This window comes from Sesamum indicum, linkage group LG11 (genome assembly GCF_000512975.1).
Source record: "Sesamum indicum cultivar Zhongzhi No. 13 linkage group LG11, S_indicum_v1.0, whole genome shotgun sequence".
In the NCBI taxonomy this organism is placed as follows: Eukaryota; Viridiplantae; Streptophyta; class Magnoliopsida; order Lamiales; family Pedaliaceae; genus Sesamum; species Sesamum indicum.
Window position 1 is genome coordinate 1,248,225 of NC_026155.1, and position 19,690 is coordinate 1,267,914.

The 19,690-nt window shown below is 35.2% G+C and overlaps 2 protein-coding genes across 2 annotated transcripts; both read right to left on the bottom strand.

The window, feature by feature from the left end:
* Positions 6,797–9,568, bottom strand: LOC105173172 (UPF0187 protein At3g61320, chloroplastic). The gene is made up of 4 exons (XM_011094842.2): positions 8,566–9,568; positions 7,971–8,138; positions 7,644–7,850; positions 6,797–7,159 (listed from the first exon to the last, which is right to left on the bottom strand). Exons 1-4 carry the CDS (start codon positions 9,280–9,282, stop codon positions 6,959–6,961), a joined length of 1,293 nt encoding a protein of 430 aa, XP_011093144.1. The 5' UTR covers positions 9,283–9,568; the 3' UTR covers positions 6,797–6,958.
* LOC105173173 lies at positions 9,743–11,521 on the bottom strand. Its single transcript, XM_011094843.2, has 2 exons — positions 11,286–11,521; positions 9,743–10,166 (listed from the first exon to the last, which is right to left on the bottom strand). Exons 1-2 carry the CDS (start codon positions 11,397–11,399, stop codon positions 10,044–10,046), a joined length of 237 nt encoding a protein of 78 aa, XP_011093145.1. The 5' UTR covers positions 11,400–11,521; the 3' UTR covers positions 9,743–10,043.

The window sequence follows — 19,690 nt, forward strand, 5'->3', positions numbered from 1 at the left end:
CACCTTTATATTAAGGTGCAATATGTGACAAGTCACGTGCCATTAGTCACAGGGGTGGCAGATGAGTCGAGCCGACTCGACTTTGAGCTCGAGCTCATGTTTACTTGTTCACCGCTCGCGAGCTGGTGAATTTTTTTTTATATATATTGTTTTTAATTTTTTTATATATTTAATTTTATATATAATATTTGATCAGTTTTATAATCTAAATTGATCGTATATTATAATTATTAATCAATATCATCTATTTTATTTTGTATAATGAAAAATTATGATACTTTTATTTATATATTTAATCTTTATACAAAAATAAATCTAATCAACAACTTAGCAAATTATAATATTTTTTATAATTAAAATTATTATTTAATATGATATATAGAACTTTATGTTATATTTTAATATATATTTGTATTACGTTAATATTTTTTAAATTGACAAGTAATTCACTTATGATTCTTTATTATTTATAAATTTATGTCAAAATTTAGTAATTCTTATGAATTAATCTAAAAATAATAATAATAATAATAATAATAATAATAATAATAACAAAAATAATAATAATGATGATGATGATGGTTGAACAATTCTAATTATTATTTTTATTAGATATATAATGAGATTAAAAAGTTTAATCAATAATTAAGATATCTTAAAATTTGGGCACCTGATTCATACGAAATTTAAATATATACAAGATTGTGTCTATTAGATCATATCTGACGGTATGATTTAAAATCACATGGTCTGATGCAACGATACACCGTCTTGAATGATTACTCTTATGTTTTGATATCAGATGATTTGGGTGTGCTTTTAGCATCTTGTTTAATTTTTTTTCTTGGGTTTGGGTGTGTTTTCAGGGGACAATGATTTGTTTATTTCTTGTTGTTGTTTGGTTTTATAAAAGAGTTGTAATGTTGTATGGAAGACCATTATCGATTAACAAAATTTCTTTGTATGTAATGTTGTAAAATTCCTCTCCTTCCCACCTCTATTCTTCTGCAATTTCTGGAACAAAATCGAGCTCGAGTTCGAGCTCGAAAATAATGTATCGAGCTCGAGCTCGAGCTCAACCTTGGTGAGCTCATCGAGCTCGTCGAGCTCGAGCTCAAACAAAGAACCCTCTCACACTCAGTTTCTTTTTCCTTCCCAGCCTCATTCATGGCGGCTCTTAGGCCTCTCTGTCTCTCTGCATTTTACCATACCAGTGGTATTTGACTGAGAAGTTGTAAGATTTGGTCCAGAGGATGATTCAATGAACACAGCTCAAACAAAGAACCCTCTCACACTCAGTTTCTTTTTCCTTCCCAGCCTCATTCATGGCGGCTCTTAGGCCTCTCTGTCTCTCTGCATTTGCATTCTTCTCACTCTCATTCACTCTGCTTCAGATGTTGAGTTGCTTTTGATGAAGATTAAGCTTTCACTGCAAGGAACCGCCGAGAACTTACCGTTGTTGTCCTGGAATGTCTCAGTCCCACTCTCCATTAGGGTTTTGGGACTACAAGTGTTGAAAACGTAAAGCGTGGATCAAAAGTGAGAATGACCCTATCTAGTGGAATCAAAAGTGATATTTTGCTGTTGACCAACATGTACCATACCAGTTGACTAACGGCACGTGACTTTCCGTCAGTTTTTAACAGCGCGGGACTAAAAGTGTTAAAAAATTAGGATTTTGGGACTACAAGTGTTGAGCACCTAAAGCGCGGGACCAAAAGTGAGAATGACCCTATTTAGTGGGACCAAAAGTGAAATTTTGCCATATTTAATTGAGGCTATCAATTTTGATGTAAAATAATAGAAATCTAATTAAAATCCTAATTTTAAGGCATTCTATTTTTTTTTAATCACAGAATAACTGATAAGAACTAATCAAAAACCAACAATTGATGGCCTAAATTAACTACAATTACGTATTAAAAAAATGTACTTATTTACTTACTGTATTCATCATTAAAAAAATATAACTTTCCAAATTTGAAGCAACCATTCGATATATATATATATATATATTTATATATATCTCAATAATTAAAAAGAAATCAAAATTCTAAAATAACATAGTCGAAGCAAAAGAAGGGGTCATCTAATTCTAATTTATTCTTTTAATTTAAATAATTAAGTGAACAATATTATTTATATTAGTTATGTATAGTTTGTCTCTAATTTGAATTTAAGCAATTTATGTATAAGTTTTCATTTGATTAATGTAGAATAATATATAAAGCAATCTTCATTTCTCTTCATCAAGACAACCGTTAATGCTTCTATTGGTAAATATTAAGAAATTAACTCAAATTTGAAAATATGAATTGAGCTAAAGTCCAGAGGATCATATTTGAATTGAAATTCATAATTTTGAATAATCCGAGTTCTCTCGTGCATGGGAGTCCTAACTTCTCTCGGCCATGGGAGATGAGTCTTATGACAAATGCACCCGTACAAGTCTCCGGCCCCAAATGGTATCATTTCTTATGTCCTTGATATTCTCAATGGGGTTTCCTTTAACCAACAACTTAATCATACTTATATTGTTCTCATCCCCAAAGCCCCCAATCCAAATATCATCACTCAATTTAGACCGATCAGGTTATGCAATGTGATCTACAAATTAGCTTCTAAGACTATCATTATTCGTTTGAAGCCTCTACTTGATTCTATTATCTCTCCATCTCAAGCGGCTCTTGTCCCGGGCCGCTCCATTAGTGATAACATGCTTATAGCTTACCAACTTAATCATTTTATACGTCATAAAATGTGGGGCAAAGAAGGTCATATATCTCTTAAGCTAGATGTCAGGAAGGCCTACGGCTACGTTGAGTGGATATTCCTTGAGAGAGTTCTAGCTAGGCTCGGGTTCCATTCAAAAATTGTGTCTTTGATAATGCTTTGTATTTCCTCAATTATTTATTCTTTTTTCCTTAATGGAGAGAAATTTGTCTGTTAGTATTCGGAAAGGGGTCTCCGTCAAGAAGATCCCTTGTCCCCTTACCTTTACTTGTTTTGTGCCGAGGTTATAGTGCAGTGCTTCGACGGGCTGAGAGAGATGGGAGGTTGAGGCGAGTAGGCATTTCATACTGCTCCAAGAGTGTCTCATCTCTTATTTGCCGATGACACAGCAATTTTCTGTCAAGCAAAACGGCAGGAGTTAGAGCATATGCATCGGATGCTAGGCCAATTCAAGAGGGCCTCTGGTCTTAAACTGAATCTTCAAAAGTCAGCAATGGTTTTTAGTCGCGACTTGGAACCTACTGCTTGTGAAGCTCTAGCAGGACAGAAACTACGTTGCTGCAGCAAGTGCATCGGCACCGGTATTTCCCAGGTGCGAACTTCTTCGCTGCTGAATTAGGACATGCCTCATCATTTACTCGGCGCTCACTGCTGGGAAACGAGGGATTTGCTGGTGGCGGGGCTACGTTGGAAGATAGGAGACGGTCAATCTGCTCGGATATGGGATCATCCCTGGCTACCTCGCCCTTCACACATTCCAGTTACTTAGCAAGCCGAGGTCGTTACAGAGGGATTCCCAAGTAGCAGCTCTGATGAAGTTGTGTGGCACGGTGAGCAGTGCATACGAGGTAGCTGTGGCTTCACCATCCATGATCAGGGAGGATTGAATCTTTGTATGGATTAAGAGGTTCGCCTAGAGATGTTATTACGGGCCACTTCCCACACTGCTGAATTTGAAGGCCTCTCTGTAGATACACAGTGCATTTGATGCGCCAATGAACAGGAGGACATTACAACACCCTGGCAATATGTGCCAATGAACAGGAGGACATTTAAAATATTTACCTCTTTGAATCAATCACAAAGAAATTACATTAAAATGTTCGAATAGACTATCACTCATCCTCTTCAGACCACATATATAAAAGGGGGCCTTTAAATTCATTTTTCTCGAGAAATTCTTTCTGCAAAAGTAATCAAGTTTCATATGATTCAAGACATTTAAGATGGAGATCAAGTCATTAACTCAAGGTGCTTCCCCGAATTACAATGTTTAACTTGGGACGGCATTACGCTCTCGAATTAATGTTATAAAAGTCAAAATTTAAAATTCCTAAAATTATTTTTGTTATTTCAAATTCTTCACAGGAATTACCATCAATTAATTCATTTTTAATCATGGGAATTCGACAATTATACTCCGTTTGTATTATACTTGCAAAACATATGTGTTTGAAACATCTTCAAGAGGACTGATGGTTCGAGACGTGCAACAGAGGATTCTTAGTGTAGAATTACCTATTGCTATTAGCACTTGTGCATTTTACCGCTTATGGCGAATTCCTTGACCTGTCGAGAAAACCGCTTAGATTAAGTAAGTTGTATTATACTATTATACTTTTTTACTTAATGAAAATTACTTATACACAAAAAAAAATAAAAAATAAAAAATAAATCTTCAAGAGGAGGTAGTATACTTCAACAGCTTTATTTGTAATAGGATGAGAAGAATCACTGGCATTATAAAGACGGACCTGCAATTGGTTGGAAGTAGGACTTCATTTTGTAACACAACATAATTAAATATGTGGAAATAGCAAAATGTTGTGCCTAGAAATAAACCAAACCATATATCAATATATAAAACAAAATGATGTTATGTTTTATTGTTATGTAATTTTTATTCGTCTGCAGTAATTTATAATAATTTGATAAATTTATAAATTGTGTATGAAAGTGAAGTGGGGCTGGGAGGGGTGGAGGGTAGAGTCGAGATTCAAAAGAGGCAAGGCAGGGTATCGGGTGGGGGAGGGTCTCGAGTTTGGGCAAACCAGCCCTATACCCGCCCCGTTGCAATTTTTGTCTGGGAGGGATGCTTGCCTGAGGGCAAGCCTTATTTTCTGGCTCATAAGCACCATGACTTAGTATTCCTGTGACCTTGTACTGACCTTCCTAATTAGGATCTGGTTTCGTGTATCCACCCTCTAAAGTACTAAATTCCTCACTTGGAAGTTTCTTTATCTTACCCTTTTGTTGTAAGCATTGATCATAATACTTTTGTACTGTTGCATTCGGACGAAGGCTTTCTCCTTCATTTCTTCAATAAGATCCAGGTTTTCTCTAAGAAGGTCAGTGTTACTTTCCTCCAAATATTGTATAACTCGATGAGAAGGCATCCCTATTTCAGCAGGGATGATGGCTTCTATCCCATATACTAAGGTCAACGAGTGCCCAATTCCATTCGGTTCATTCTAACCTTCTCTTAATTCCTTGTAATAATGTACAATTAGTGACATCCACTTGTGCATTGTGATTTGCAGATGAGCTACAAAGGTGAATCTTTGTCACGCACTAAAGGTAAGTTTCCTTCTTTAGGCCCATTATCGGGACGAGACCTAATAGAAATCATAAGAATAACAAATTCATCAAAAAATAATAAGTCTAACGGCCAGGCCGATCGCATATCTTAAAAGTTCAACCTTTTCCCTATCACATTGATCTCTTTTTTAGACCAGTTAAACATTGGTTGTTCACGATATCACCTGTATCTGGAGGAGGAAATTTGAGATACATAAGCAAAAGCTTAGTGAGGCCATAAGTAGGTGCATGTGGAAGAAAATAATAATAAAAAACTTGATCAAAATAGTTAAAAACATATTATATTGACTAGCAATAATATCGAACAGGCCTGTGAAGACCATATCAAGTAAATGACCCAATCACATGATCACATATACCACCTTGTGTCTTTCAAAAGACCGTTTACTACCTGTGGACAAAATCTCTCGTACCTCACAACCCGCCTCAATGGAAACAAATCCACTCCCACGAGCCTCAAAGACCCGTAATTCTACCAATCTCCACCAGCATAAGACAGGATCGAGAGCAAGAGATAGATTGGGTGGACAATCGGCTTCAATGCCTCGACCAACTTGGTCGAAGAGCATGACGCGACCAACTTTGCTTCGTCTCGATCAGCTTGGAAATTTGAGAGAAAATGAGAACCATTAAATTAGATATGAATTTTGACATACCGAGAATTATAATTATTCCAGTTATATTGAAATATGAATAAAATAATAATTAATGTTTTTTTCTGTTGTTGTGTTATTTAATATTTCGCTGCATCAGTTTTATATTTTTAGGGGTTATAAATAAATTAATAAAAAGATAAAAAAAAAGTTTGTAATAATAAATAAAACATAGTGTTACCTCATCCACATAAGTCATGTTATTTGATCCTAACAGCATTCATATAAGTCTCTCTCCCTTTACAAATCTTATACAAAGCATAGGATATGTATATATTTGTATTATATAAAATGGAATCCGAGATGCAACACCATTTTACGATTTAAAAATATGATAAATTACAATGAGCTCTCTTAATATTTGACATAATTATAAATATTCTTTTATTATTTGAAAAATTACAAATACCCCCTAATATTTAAGAAATTATGTAATGCTTAGATGGAATTCTAAAATAGTCAACTTTGCCCTTGTATATTTTTTTTTTTACAAAAAAAAAAATTGTAAACGAATTGAACGAGGTGTATGAAAAATTTTATAATTTATAATCCACAAGGATATTTCGATCAATTTACCACAAAAAATGGATGAAAACCTAAAAAAGACTAATCGAATAGGCTAGTTGTTCGACGGCCGTTAAAATTAAGGGGTATTAGTAATTTTTCAAACAATAAGGAGTATTCAAAATTATGTCAAATTTCAGGACACCTCATTATAATTTATCCAAAAAAAAAGAGAAAATCTAAACTGCATTAAACATGGCTCTCTTGTTTAGCAATCATTTGTAGGCCTCTATTCCATTGCCTGTTGCTGCTAGTTGAAATCTGCATATTATGTATAAAGATCAGAATGATTGAATCATATATATACACATAAACAAGGTGAAGTCCTAATTGAAAGACATCCATTTCTTTAGCATCTATGATTTATGTTCATCCAACCAAAATTGTATGACGCCTCTGTCAATATCTTCTCAACCAGGTTGTCTATCTTCCGAAGAGGCTGCTGGCCAGCCGTTGGGGGAGTGCTTCTTATGGCGACTCGTTCTTTTGGTATTTACACGAGCCTGAATCAACTTCTCGTTTCTCAGAATGTCCTCGATGTTGATCTGAACCCGGTGGCACAGCTCGTCAAGAGCAAGCATTGGGAAGGGTTCTTCAATTAGAACTCCCACCTGTAATGATCTTTTAAGTTAAAAGGAATATGTGTGTGTGTGTGTGTGATTTTTGTGCTCTAACTCTTACTATATCTACTAGACTTTGTGCAGTTCTTGAATAAACAGAGCAGGTCCATCCAAGACTGTTGGATGAAGCAGAGAAGAGTGGTTGGACGAAGGGGGAAGCTGTGGTGTCCACTCGTCTAAAGGGTACTGGTGTTCAGGTGGAAACCACCCAAGGTGGTGATTTTCCACCCTTTCCCCCTGCATGCAAAGGGTGGTTTCTGGGGGGAACCACCCCTATCCCCTATGCAAGGAGGTTGAGAACCACCATTCCTCCTTCATCGAACCACCGGAACACCAAACTTTCACCCTTCATCGAACGTCCAGAGACCACCCTTTCCCCTTCATCCGATGGTGATAAGAGACAGTATATTACACCTGATCAACTGTAGAATGATCCAAATTAAGAGTACAATATAGCAAAAACCAAGAAAATTACCTCCTCAATGCAGAATAAAGATGCGGCGCTGATAAAAGTAGCAGGCACAACAATCCAGTGACAGTCGTCCCAAAGTATGATTGGAAGAGTAAAATGCCAAAGGACAAGAAACCTTGAGGTCAATCGAGTGTACGAGAGAGGGATAGGTATGCCCATGAGCTGTTCACACACCCCAATTCCCTCATGAAAACAACAAAGTTTCGATTCCTGCAAGTGTAATCTAGAGCTAATGAATAAGAAATCAGTTAACTATTATAGCAACTTGTATCTTATGATGCAACTCATAGCTTTTTGATGCTTCCAATTCTGAAAGGAAATGGAGCTTACCAGCGTATGGCGCTTTGTGGCCTCCAAGTCAAGCAACTGCAGGCTTTGAGAGATGAACTCAATGATGCAACGGGGACGGTGTTTTGAACTGAGAACTACTGCTAGATCATCGACCTCGAGTAAAGTCTTGAGATCTTTTGCAATATCTGACCCGTTAATGATGTGACACTGCATTTAGAGTATCATATTTCAGTTACGTTAAATTTCATAGAGTTGGATGTATGACCTGATGGGCAGTACATGATGACATGAATAAATGAAATAATGAACTTATCATGTGTGATCCAATGGTTCACAACTTCAGTTCACATATTCCAATCTTACATCTTGCAATAGGGTCGTTCATGTTTTCTATCTACGGCCTCAGCAGGCAACCGGCGAGATGCTATCAAGTATACCTAGCCCTTGGACGATCAAACAATTGGCTTTTCATTACATGCTACATGGGAGAATACAAGTTATAACAACTAAAGAAATCTAACCAATCATAATTCAGGACTTTCAACATCAATGTCAAAAACTTAATCAACTATAGAACTTAAAATTCAAATGCAATGCCAACTTTTAAAGACAGCAATAGGCAAACACACAACACCTTCAGAGCAACTGGGAATGCCATAATATACTGCAAAATCGCCTTTTTAAGCATGGCATCGCTCGGGCTCTCCACACTTGCAATCACCTGCCCAGCAAAGTCATTAGTCCCTGCAATAACTTTAGTCCAAGCCTTCTTTCCTTCCTCAAACCTTGAATATGAAGCCTCTGTCCTAAAGACCAGCAGCAGCGCCAGAGCAGGGGCCGTCAGCTGATACGGCAGAGAAGAGGCTCTCAAGACAGGGAAAAACTCCGGTAGCCAATGCATAGAAACCGCTGAATTATAAGTAGCAATGATCACTGCCACAGACGTAAACACAATCACCGGTGGCACCAACGACAAAATCACCCGGGAACTTAAGCTCGATAAGAAATGCCTCACATGTCTTGCAGAGCTCCTGTGCTGAACCCAATGTTCATGGTCATACAAGAATCTTTTCTGCTTCATGCCTCTCTCTTTTATGCCGTCAGCCCAATCAGCTAGGAGAATCGACAAAAGGGTCGAATTTGAACTTGAATTTGAATCTTGATTTGAATCAGAGTTCGGATTCTTTGAGGGTTGGCATGAACAGAGGAATTTGGAGGTGAGTTTGTGGGGGTTCTTGGAGGGAAAGGCAGAGGGAGAATGGTGAAACTTGAAGAGGGTTCTTGGGGTGAAATGAGAAGAACAAGAGGAAGATGGAGATAGTTTTGCAGAGGGGTGATTGGGGTTTGTCATTTGTGGGATTCAAGATTAGGGTTTGGAGAGGATGAGGGAGGGGAGTGGACATGGCAGTGTGTGTTTCCAGTGTGTGAAAAGATGAATGTTTTTAGGTGAGATGGTATTCGGATAGGTAGGTAGTTTCAGACAGTTAAACATGTGACTGAGGTTCCTACACATGTTTGCAAGTGAAAGGACAGTTGTGCCAACAAGGAGTGACTCAAATTACTTCTATTTGCCATTGATGAGTAGAATTTAAATAAAAGTATTTATTAGTAGATTTTTTTTCGGTAAAGTATTTATTAGTAGATTTTGCTTTCTTTATTTTGTTTTTCAACTTTATCTCAAGTTCAAGAATTCTTCAAACGTTTTGAACTCAACAGATGAAATCCCATAAAAAATTTAATTTAATCAATAGTCAAACAAATTTCAAATCTATTATTTTAGAACTCAATAAAAATTCAAATAATCTGAACAGTGAAGGGTTCAACTCTGACTCAATTGACAATTACAACAGCATGTAACAACTCAATCGACAATTCTGTTGTTTGTCTCACAAGAAAGTAACTAGGAAACCATGCAATGGCAGATTAGTACATTGGATTAGTACAAGAGCAACAACATTAACAATCACATTCACTGTAAGGGAAGGGAGACTATACTGCAAGTATAGAGGAGACATGGGAAAATTTCAGTTTGATGGGTTATACAAAGTTACAATATTTGATCTCAAAGTAGAAACTATCATCAAGAAAGTGTTGTTAGGTATCTAACAGAGACTATGGCTGTTTCTCTGCAGCACTGGGAGGTAGTTTGTTGATCTCACTTTGTGGAGTTTCATTTCTTGGTCCAAAAACGAATTCTTTCACCGACCGTTGAGCTGATAATATGGCATTTTTTATCTGTCGATTCAGAGATAAATATAAACATATAGGTGAGGGAACAACTTAAGATGGGTAAATAAATGAAAGAAATTCAACAATTTTCCAAGCCCAATTTGCCCTTTCTTCCCACACACATGCTGCACATGGATTATCAAATTGACAAGTGATCGACAATGTGAAAGACAATAAACATAGGCTGCATATAAGACACTGAGAAGCTCCAATTTAGTAAAGGAATGGATGAAAAGAGAAGCAGTGATTGCTTTCTAAGAACTAGCCCTTTATTAAGATGAGCATGCCTTAATCATATAATACACGTTTCGATGGTATATAGGAATCAAGAATTCAAAGTGTTGGCAGGCCAACATCCCACAAGAACATTCAACAATTCCTCTTCGGTCATCATGCAGACACGGTCAATGATTTAAAGCTTCATCATTGTAGTCAGGCCCATGGCTCATTTCAAGAACTCAACCCAGTTTAGTTGATTATCTTTAGCAAGTTACTTCACCAGACAGTGACACAAAACAACATTTGATACTTCAAATTCAGTTCCAATAGTAAGAAAGCCATTGAGCTCAATCAGCATAACAGGATGCCATCCCAATATTTCAACCTTCTTTCTTCCTCCAAAGAAAGCCCACCACCACCACCGCCGCCACCCCGCCCCACACCCTCCACTCCAAGAATCCCAACTATATATCAACCAAGAGAAAAACAAACAGCAATACGACACACACACAAACACACACTCTAGGAAGTGATTCTGAAAGAAACCATCAATTCAAACTCCAACAAAATTGAACAAAGCCATGCAATTCACACAATCAACATAAACAGGATTCAAAGTCAATAATATAGAAAAACAAACAGCAATAAGACATACGGACACTAGGAAATGATTCTGAAAGAAACCATCAATTCAAAACAATTTGAACAAAAAACACATAATTCACACAATCAACATACACAGGATTCAAAATCAACAATATAGAAAAACAAACTGCAATTAGCCATACACACACTGAGGAACCGATTCTGGAAAAAACCCATCAAATCAAACACAAAAAAATTAAACAAAAAGCCCATCAAAATATAAAAGAATTAAGATGATAAAATGCCCACAGATAAACATACGGGGTCAAGAAAATTGGGTTCAGTTCCATAGTCAGCAGTGAGGAGAAAATAAGAAGCAGTTACAGTGGCGACCATTGTTGTCCTCCTCACCAGCTTGTCAGTTCTTGGGTCCATTTTCTTCAACTTTTATGCACCGAATCAATTGGTGATTTAGCTAAAAGGGTTTGTGAAGAAGAACATGGAAAAAGAGAGAGTTCAGAACTATGTTTGTTCTCGCTAATGAATCAAGCTTCTGGAATTGTTGATCGTTGCTTCTATTTATGAATATTGATTCCTCATCCTTCCATTTTGAGATAATATGGTTTTCACCCCCTACTATTATAACAATAGTTATACGCTCCGTTTACTTAGTTATATAAGTTATTTAGGTGGTACGATAAAATATTATTAAATGAATGACAAAAAAACTCGACATTAATTGCAGATAGTTTACTTTTTTTCTATTGCATAGTTGGAATTGAACCCATCCTATCTTTACTTCATGTTATAGGTTAAATTGCATTTTACCCCCTGTATTTTTTTAAAATAGCTAAAAATTCTCTTGTATTTTAAAAATAAGTAAAAAGCCTCCCGTAATTTTTGAAATCATGTGCAAAACCCCCCCTTCTATTAGAAACTAACGGAAGGTGGGGTGCACTCGTAGGTGGTATGATTTTTTTTTTTTTTTTTTTGCAGGTGTTAGCACTTTTTTTATGTTAATTAACAAAAATATTCCAATATTGGGTTTAAAATTACCATAATCAAATGTACTTATTTTAATCTTATTTTGAATAATTTTTTGAAATTTTCATTCCTCTAAAAAATAAATAATTTGTTCTTAAATATATTTATTTAAACATCAAAATACAAAAAATGTATATATTTTTTATAAAATTATAATTTGAATTAAAAAATTTAATTAAATCATTATACAAAAAATAATATACTAAGTTCATTTTTTAAAATTTAAATATTTATATCAATATAAATATTAATGAACAATAACATGATATTTTAGTAACTAATTTAAATATATTTTAATAAATTATTTACTATAAACAATATTTATATTTAGATTACTGGTATATGTATTTATAATGAAAAATTTAATACTTTCTTTTATTATTTTTAAACTTTAAAAATTAATTTTTCTTATCATTTTAAAATTTGCTTTTGTCAACTAAATTTTTAATATACCAAAAACATAAAAAAAAAAAAAAGAAAAAGAAATTAGGCGACAACGACGGTAAAATTCAAAATCGCCCAAATTAAATTGAATCGAACCAAACTGTATGATTTTTTTTCTTCAAACAGCAATTCTAATTTTAAAGTAAAATCGCACCGCACTATTAGTTTGATTTTTAATTTAGAGTTTAAAAAAATCGCCAAAAATCGAACCTCAACGCTAATATAATTAATATATATAATAATTTGATAAAATAATTAATTTTTTAGAATAATTTCATATTCAAATTATATAAGCCCAAAATTCATATGTTATAAAAAAATCCACATTACAAAACTCAGTTTGTAAAATTTATATTTAGACTTTATCTAAAAAGAATATTTAATTCTTTAAGCTCATTTAAATTTTAAACCCATTTGATGATTACTCTAATTTTTCATTGATTTTTCCTCCAGAGCTTTTTTTTATCACCCTTTTCCTCTTCTCTCGTTTCTCTCTTACCGCCTTCTTTGCTCTGTCTTTCTACTTTTTATCTCTATCTTATTAAAAATCAACCTTTAACTTTTGTTGGATTAAATGTTTCTTTGTTGAATTATTATTTTTGTTTTTATGATGCATAATATTGGTCTTTCTTGCTTGCTACATACAAACACTTTTTTTTATTTTGTTAATCTCAACGTCTTATTTTTTGTAATTAAACTGCCAAACCGCATCTTTGATTTTGGTTTTAAAGTAATAATTTTAAAAAAATACTTTATAAATCGCCTATAATAATTCGATTTGCAAATAGTTTTATAAAAATCATACCGTGAGCATCCCTAGCTCCAATAACCTCGGCGAAGGATGGTTGTCGCCCAAATCTACTCCGTGGCAGTTGCCCAAATCCATGGGCGATCACGACGCGATGGTCGCCAAAATTTTCTCAACTTGAGCGACAACAGGCCGCGCAAGGGGGTTGGGGTGCGCAACGGGTCGAGCGGGGAGGGGGACGTAGGCCGGGGGTGGCAAGGGGGAGGGGGATTGGGAATAATTTTATTATTTTATATTTTTTATACAAAAAATTATATATATATATATTTTACAATTTAAATATAATATATATCAAAATTAATTAAATTTTGATCCTTAATACTTTAAGATCTAAAAGTTAAAATGGATTGGTTAAATCCTACACCTATTATGCAATTAAAAAAATTCAACGGTCACAAAATTAAAAAATTGTCAAGGTATAACGATCTTTTGATAAAAAAAAAAGAGAAGAATTACGTTGTTAACTTCCATTAATAGTGAGGGATAAGTGTGCTATATTTAAGAAAATAGAGAAATCTTTTGCCATTTTTTAAAACACAGGGAGATTTTTAGCTGAATTTAAAAAGACAAGGGACAATATGCAATTTGGCCTATTTTATTAAATGCATGATAACAGACATATGACCTTTTTAACCTTCATTAGAATTAAATACAATAAATTAATAAATTATTTTTACACATTGTCATTCAACTTGTTTTTTTTGTCAACTTACTATCTTAACTTTGCAAAATTTGCATTTTGCCATATATGATAGTTTTATTGTTGATTTTTCTATTAAAAAAACATCACATTTTATGTATACACTACGAAAAAATGTTGGATTTAGGGCAGTTTTAGGAGTGTTTTTTCTTTTTTGTTTTTTTTTTTTTTTTTGTGTACTGGAACGGTTTCAAATTAAAAAAATTAATATGAACTAGAGTTTGGAACGATTTATGATCCATTGTTATAAACGGCATACCTATAATCTAAAGACGGTTGGTAAAGAATCGTTCCAAACTGGATCGGGTATTGTAACACATAAATGGTGATCGTTCCTAATGGTTATGTAATTTAATTTGCTATATTTTTTGAACGATTTTTGTACTCATTGCTCGGTGTTTGCTTATAGTAGTGGTATATTTAAGAACGGTCTTTGAAATTGTATAGTGCTCAACTTTTGCAATAGTGTTAGGCACGTTTATTTTTTGTTTGAAACAGTCTCTTGTAACTGTGTTAGGAATATATTTTGGAATACAATGTGGTGAATGCATTAGCTTGAGTTACAATACATTTATGAACGGTCAATCCTATATAGGAACACTTATTTAAAACTGTTTTAGCAATAGTGTTTGGAATGGTCTTTATTTTGAGATTTATAATATTTTCTTTACAATTACAAAAATCGTTTCTAATTTTTAATTAGATGATAAAATTTTAAAAAATAATTTAATTTATATAATTAATTATTAAATTTAATTATATTTATGAGTTTAATTAATTGAATAAATATAAAATAATTGAATGTAATAAATATTATAAAACATGAATAATTAAGAAAAAATATTACATTAATATAAAATATTATCCAATTATAAAATTAAAAAGAATCTAATATAAACCCTCCTCATCAGCGATGTCCATATGGTCCTCATTCGAGATAGGAGGGTCTGTCGAGGGCTGTGCTGGGGCACTAGTGGAGGCGGTCGTCTGTGACGGTCCGTAGTCGAGGAGCTGGCCTGGATTTCCCTCATCATGGTCATCATGTCGACCATCATCATCTCCAGCCGACTCATGGGATCCTCCATTGTTGGGTTTGGTTGCGGGGTGACGTTGGGGGTGCCGATGGTGATGTGTAGGTCCAGTTGGAGACATGGGCCTCAAACCTAAGGCTGAGTACACGGCCATTGTTCTTGCCTCCAACTGCAACCAACCACAGTTGTTGTTCGGTCATCGCCACTGAAGCCTCCGATTTGGCCGGGGTATCGTGGTCCTCGGCCATGGCCTGATGTTGATGATCCTCCATCAGCTTTTGGAACATCACCTGCAAAACAAACAAAATTACTAGAATTTTACCCCAAAATTATTAGAACTTACCACAAAATTATTTAAAAATATATATATTGTTGTGCCTACTGCTACCTCAGCTGCCCTCAGGCCAGTCGCGATCGACCTTCTTTTTGTAGCATCTGGCGAACAATTTCATCTGGTTAGGCCGCCGACTAAGATCAAACTCCAGAGTAAAACCTGCCCTCCCAGCAGGTTCTTCTTATACATCCATCTTTTCAATTGTCCTAACATGATAAGTCCTACATACACACAGACATATATAATTATTATAATATTAAATTTAATTGACAAAAGTACAATAAATATAATCAATTGACAAATAAAGGGTTAAAGTTATTACCTAATCAATATAACTTCAAAATATCAATGAAAATTCGAGAAAGATTGACAAACGAGAGTATAAAAATATTAGTGAAATAGTGAGAGACCAAGAAAAATTCGAAAGAGATTGAAGAAATAGAAAGAATACAAGAGCAATGGAAGAATATAGTGAGATTAAATGAAAAGAGTTAGAGGAATATATATATATATATATATATATATGGATCAATTTCTGGCACACAAAAATAGCCGTTAATGTGCAATTTTAATGGTCTTAGGACCACATATAGGAACGGTTTTGTATCCGTTAAAATATAGTTGTTGTACTATCTTTTGGAATGGATTTAGTAATACAATATTAATAATACATGTAAATCATTCCGAATTGTAACAAATGTAGACATGGTCCTTTGTAACACATTTTTTTTAAAAAAAACAAAACTCATACTTAGAAACGAGTTTTGTAATATTTGACATGTTATATATTAAAAGCGTCACAAATTGTATCTCATTCATGGATGTACCAATTATCATTTTTTAGACATGAATTGTCTTATATATAGGAACGGCCTCCTCAAGATCGTTCCTAACTTTAATAATATGTTCCAAGATGACTTTCAATTATTTATCATTACAAGTTTGGACCAATTTTGAGAATACTAATTGTAATATTTCTGTTGGAACACCTTTGGTAACAATCTGGCCGTCCCAAAATTATAAAACATAAAAAAGGAGGATCATGACGTCATCGACCAATTTTTGTTACTCAAGAGTGCCAATAACCATTCTAATATGAGACGGGCTTTGGAACGATCGTCTCATCCGCCCCAAAAATCCCTCCTTTTTCTTTTTGTAGTGATATGTGAAATATCACATCACATAACCCTTAAATATCAAATGTATAATGCATGTGACGTTGATTTGACAAAAACTTGATTGAAAAACAGTTATAAATGACAAAATACAAAATTTCGTAAAGTTGAGATGATACAAAAAATAAATTTAAATGTCAAAGTGTAAAAACGGTCATAGTTCGAATGACAAAATATAATTAATTCTTATTTATTAACTAACTAATTAAATTTTTTAAATATTTATCAATTATTCCTACAATTATGTATTAAAATTTTGTGGATATTATATTACATAACTGTCACTCACGCTTTTTTTTACACAAAATTTCAACAGCAATTTTGCAGGGAAAAATCTTCACATTAGCAAAAATACAACGACACAATTAATAATGGACAGTTATGATCAGAGGGGTTTTGAAGGTTTTAATATTTCATGGGGTAATTGACGTGGAGTGCATATTTAGAATGGTTACCATATTTAATCAATGTTTTTAAACTCGAATTGAATTGGCCAATCCTATCAGTCTGATCGAGAATCAGCTCCACATCTGGTCCGGGTGAGAGTACACAATATGGGGTGGTCAAACTCAAAGTGAACCAATCAAAATCGACAAAAATTGGACCAATCAATCCGGTTCTAGTTTCCATATAAAAAAACCCGGTTCTAGTTTCTATAAAATATTATATTATATTTTTATTTTATTTTAGAACAACCAAAGAAATTTTATTTACTTACTATGTATCAATGTATGGAAGCCTAATTTTATAAAAAAAAAAAAAAATCCTAAATAAAATATAGGAATAATTATATTTTTTTTCCTCATAGCAGAATCCATGAAGCTAGATAAGTGCAGCAATCCGCCAAATTGTTCATCTGCATGTCTGTTGAAGTATCTCAGCCTCTCCCTCAGCTACCTGACGATCACATTGCAGCTCAAGATGTTGCACCAGTTAAGCTTACAGCAGATATTCCATTGACGCTAGATAGTCGAAGTCATGTTTCTATTTCCCGAGTTCTCTAGTTTGCTATTGTTTTTCACGCTATTGCTGAATATTTATTTTGTATTCCATTAGGCCACGTCATGTCCCGAGTGGCAAGTCAACTAGAGTTAGTTGTCTTCTTTCCTCTGTATTTAAGCTTTGTAACTTCCATAGTAGCATGATACAACAGATTTACAAAGCTCATACGAATTCCATGGTTTTCTCTGCATATTACGTCCTCCACACTCCTTTCTTTGATACCTTCAACATGGCATCAGAGCCTTCCTTGTGAAGGTCTCTGTGTTCTACAGTTGATTTTTGTTGAAATTTTCCCCATATGGCAGATCAAAATGCAAATGGTGTAAGTACGGTTTATAGAGCAAACCAATAGGAGAGGGGTGCTCTTTACATTCATCCTTCAGAGAATTCCAGCCTTGTATTGTCGTCTTCTCCACTTGATGGAACAAACTTCCTTGCGTGGAGCCGTGCAGTTTATGTCTCCCTCGGTACCAAGATGAAACTTGGTTTTATTGATGGAATTTTCCCTAGACCGGCGATTGGATCGCCAAGTTTTGAGCAATGAAAACGTGTGGATCTCATGGTGATGTCCTAGATCTGGAACTCGATCTCCAGAGATTTGGTAGAGGCTTTTATGTATGTTGCCTCATCGCGAGAGCTATGACTTGAACTTCAAGGTAGGTATGGTCGTAGCAACGGCTCGATGATATATAGAATACAACGAGAGATAGCTTCAGTCTCTCAGAGAGATCTTTCCCTTACAGCCTATGTGACAAAAGTAAAAAAGCTTTGGAATGACAAAAGTAAACTGTGTCTAGCGCCTATTCTGATGGGTAAAACCCACTTTCTATGAGAAATACCTAAAATACCCTTAAAGAAGGGCAATATAGTCATTACGCGCTTCTGAGAAGACGGGTCGGATGACCCTGGATTCGAACCCTACATGAAGACCCCGAAAAGAAAACCGTCCGATTGAGGACAATGGCTAATAGGATGATAACACGTGGCCCATACAACAGTATCCACATGGGCCCTATAAATACCCCAAGGTGCTATATTTCGAGGTAACTGAATCATCACTTTTTCGACCTACTTTCTTCTAATCGTATATTTTTACCTCGATCACACTAACTTGAGCGTCGGAGGATCGTTGTTGGGGACACACCCGACGAGCTTCACGTTCTTGTTTCATTCTCAGGAACCAAATACACGATCTTGGTGGAGTTAGCATTTAACCGAGAGGTAAACCCTTGAGGTCGCAAAATTCGAGCAAGATTAGTTGGCGCCGTCTGTGGGAATACCTGAGGATCGCTAATTTGAACATGGAAGGCTTATCGAGGAGGAATGCGCTAGAGGAAGATACTCAGGGATGTGAGGAGCTTCAATGGTGCACTTAACAAGAGACGAGCTCCAAAAGATGATAGAAGAAGCGGGTAGGAACGCAATAGTAGCATATGAGAGGAGGACAGCTACTCTCATGGTTAAAGACATGACCAAGCGACAGTTATTCAGGGACAAAGATGTTCAAAGAGTGTCAGGCGAAGCGAGCAGAAGGGAATATGGCAGGAGTCGTGAACTGGTACCTTCAGAACTGGAAAAGCAGATCGAACTCTTGGGAAAGCAGATAGATGAACTGAAAAGGCGAGGAGAGCTGGTCGCCCACAACAAAAACTCTCCTTTCAGCAATAAAATATTAACTCAAGTAGTGGAACCAGGATTCAGGATTTCTGACCTCCAGAAATATGATGGAACGAAGGATCCCCAAGAGCACGTGGCTGCGTTTGAATTGGTGATGAATTTATATAGGCATCCTGGTCCTATTATGGCTAAACTCTTTGTAACTACTCTTGCAGGTAAAACCCATGAATAGTTCACTAGCTTGCCCAGTGGAAGCATCGAAACATACGAACAACTGGTGCAGAAATTCAGCTTTCACTTCGACAGTAAGAGGAAGCAAAAAAGGTCGGCAACTCACTTGTTCAATATTCGCCAGAGAGAAGATGAGCCGTTAAAAAATTTTATGGGGAGGTTCAATAACGAAACTCTGGAGGTGCAAAACCTGAGAATAGACATGATGGTGAGCATCTTGATACACGGATTAAAGAAGGGTCCTTTTGCCTCCGCTTTAGCATGCGACCCCCCAAGTGATGTAGAGCAATTGATGACAATGGCGCAAAAATACATTGATGAAAAAGGAAAAGAATGAAAA

Excerpts from the sequence above, each read along its gene's own strand:
- LOC105173172 (XM_011094842.2), bottom strand. The coding sequence starts at position 9,282 with ATGACAAACCCCAATCACCCCTCTGCAAAACTATCTCCATCTTCCTCT. Across the intron at positions 8,139-8,565 it reads CATTCCCAGTTGCTCTGAAG|TGTCACATCATTAACGGGTC; the intron begins GTGTTGTGTGTT and ends CTCTAAATGCAG. Across the intron at positions 7,160-7,643 it reads CTTTATTCTGCATTGAGGAG|GTGGGAGTTCTAATTGAAGA; the intron begins GTAATTTTCTTG and ends AGATCATTACAG.
- LOC105173173 (XM_011094843.2), bottom strand. The coding sequence starts at position 11,399 with ATGGACCCAAGAACTGACAAGCTGGTGAGGAGGACAACAATGGTCGCC. Across the intron at positions 10,167-11,285 it reads AACCCAATTTTCTTGACCCC|ATAAAAAATGCCATATTATC; the intron begins GTATGTTTATCT and ends CTGAATCGACAG.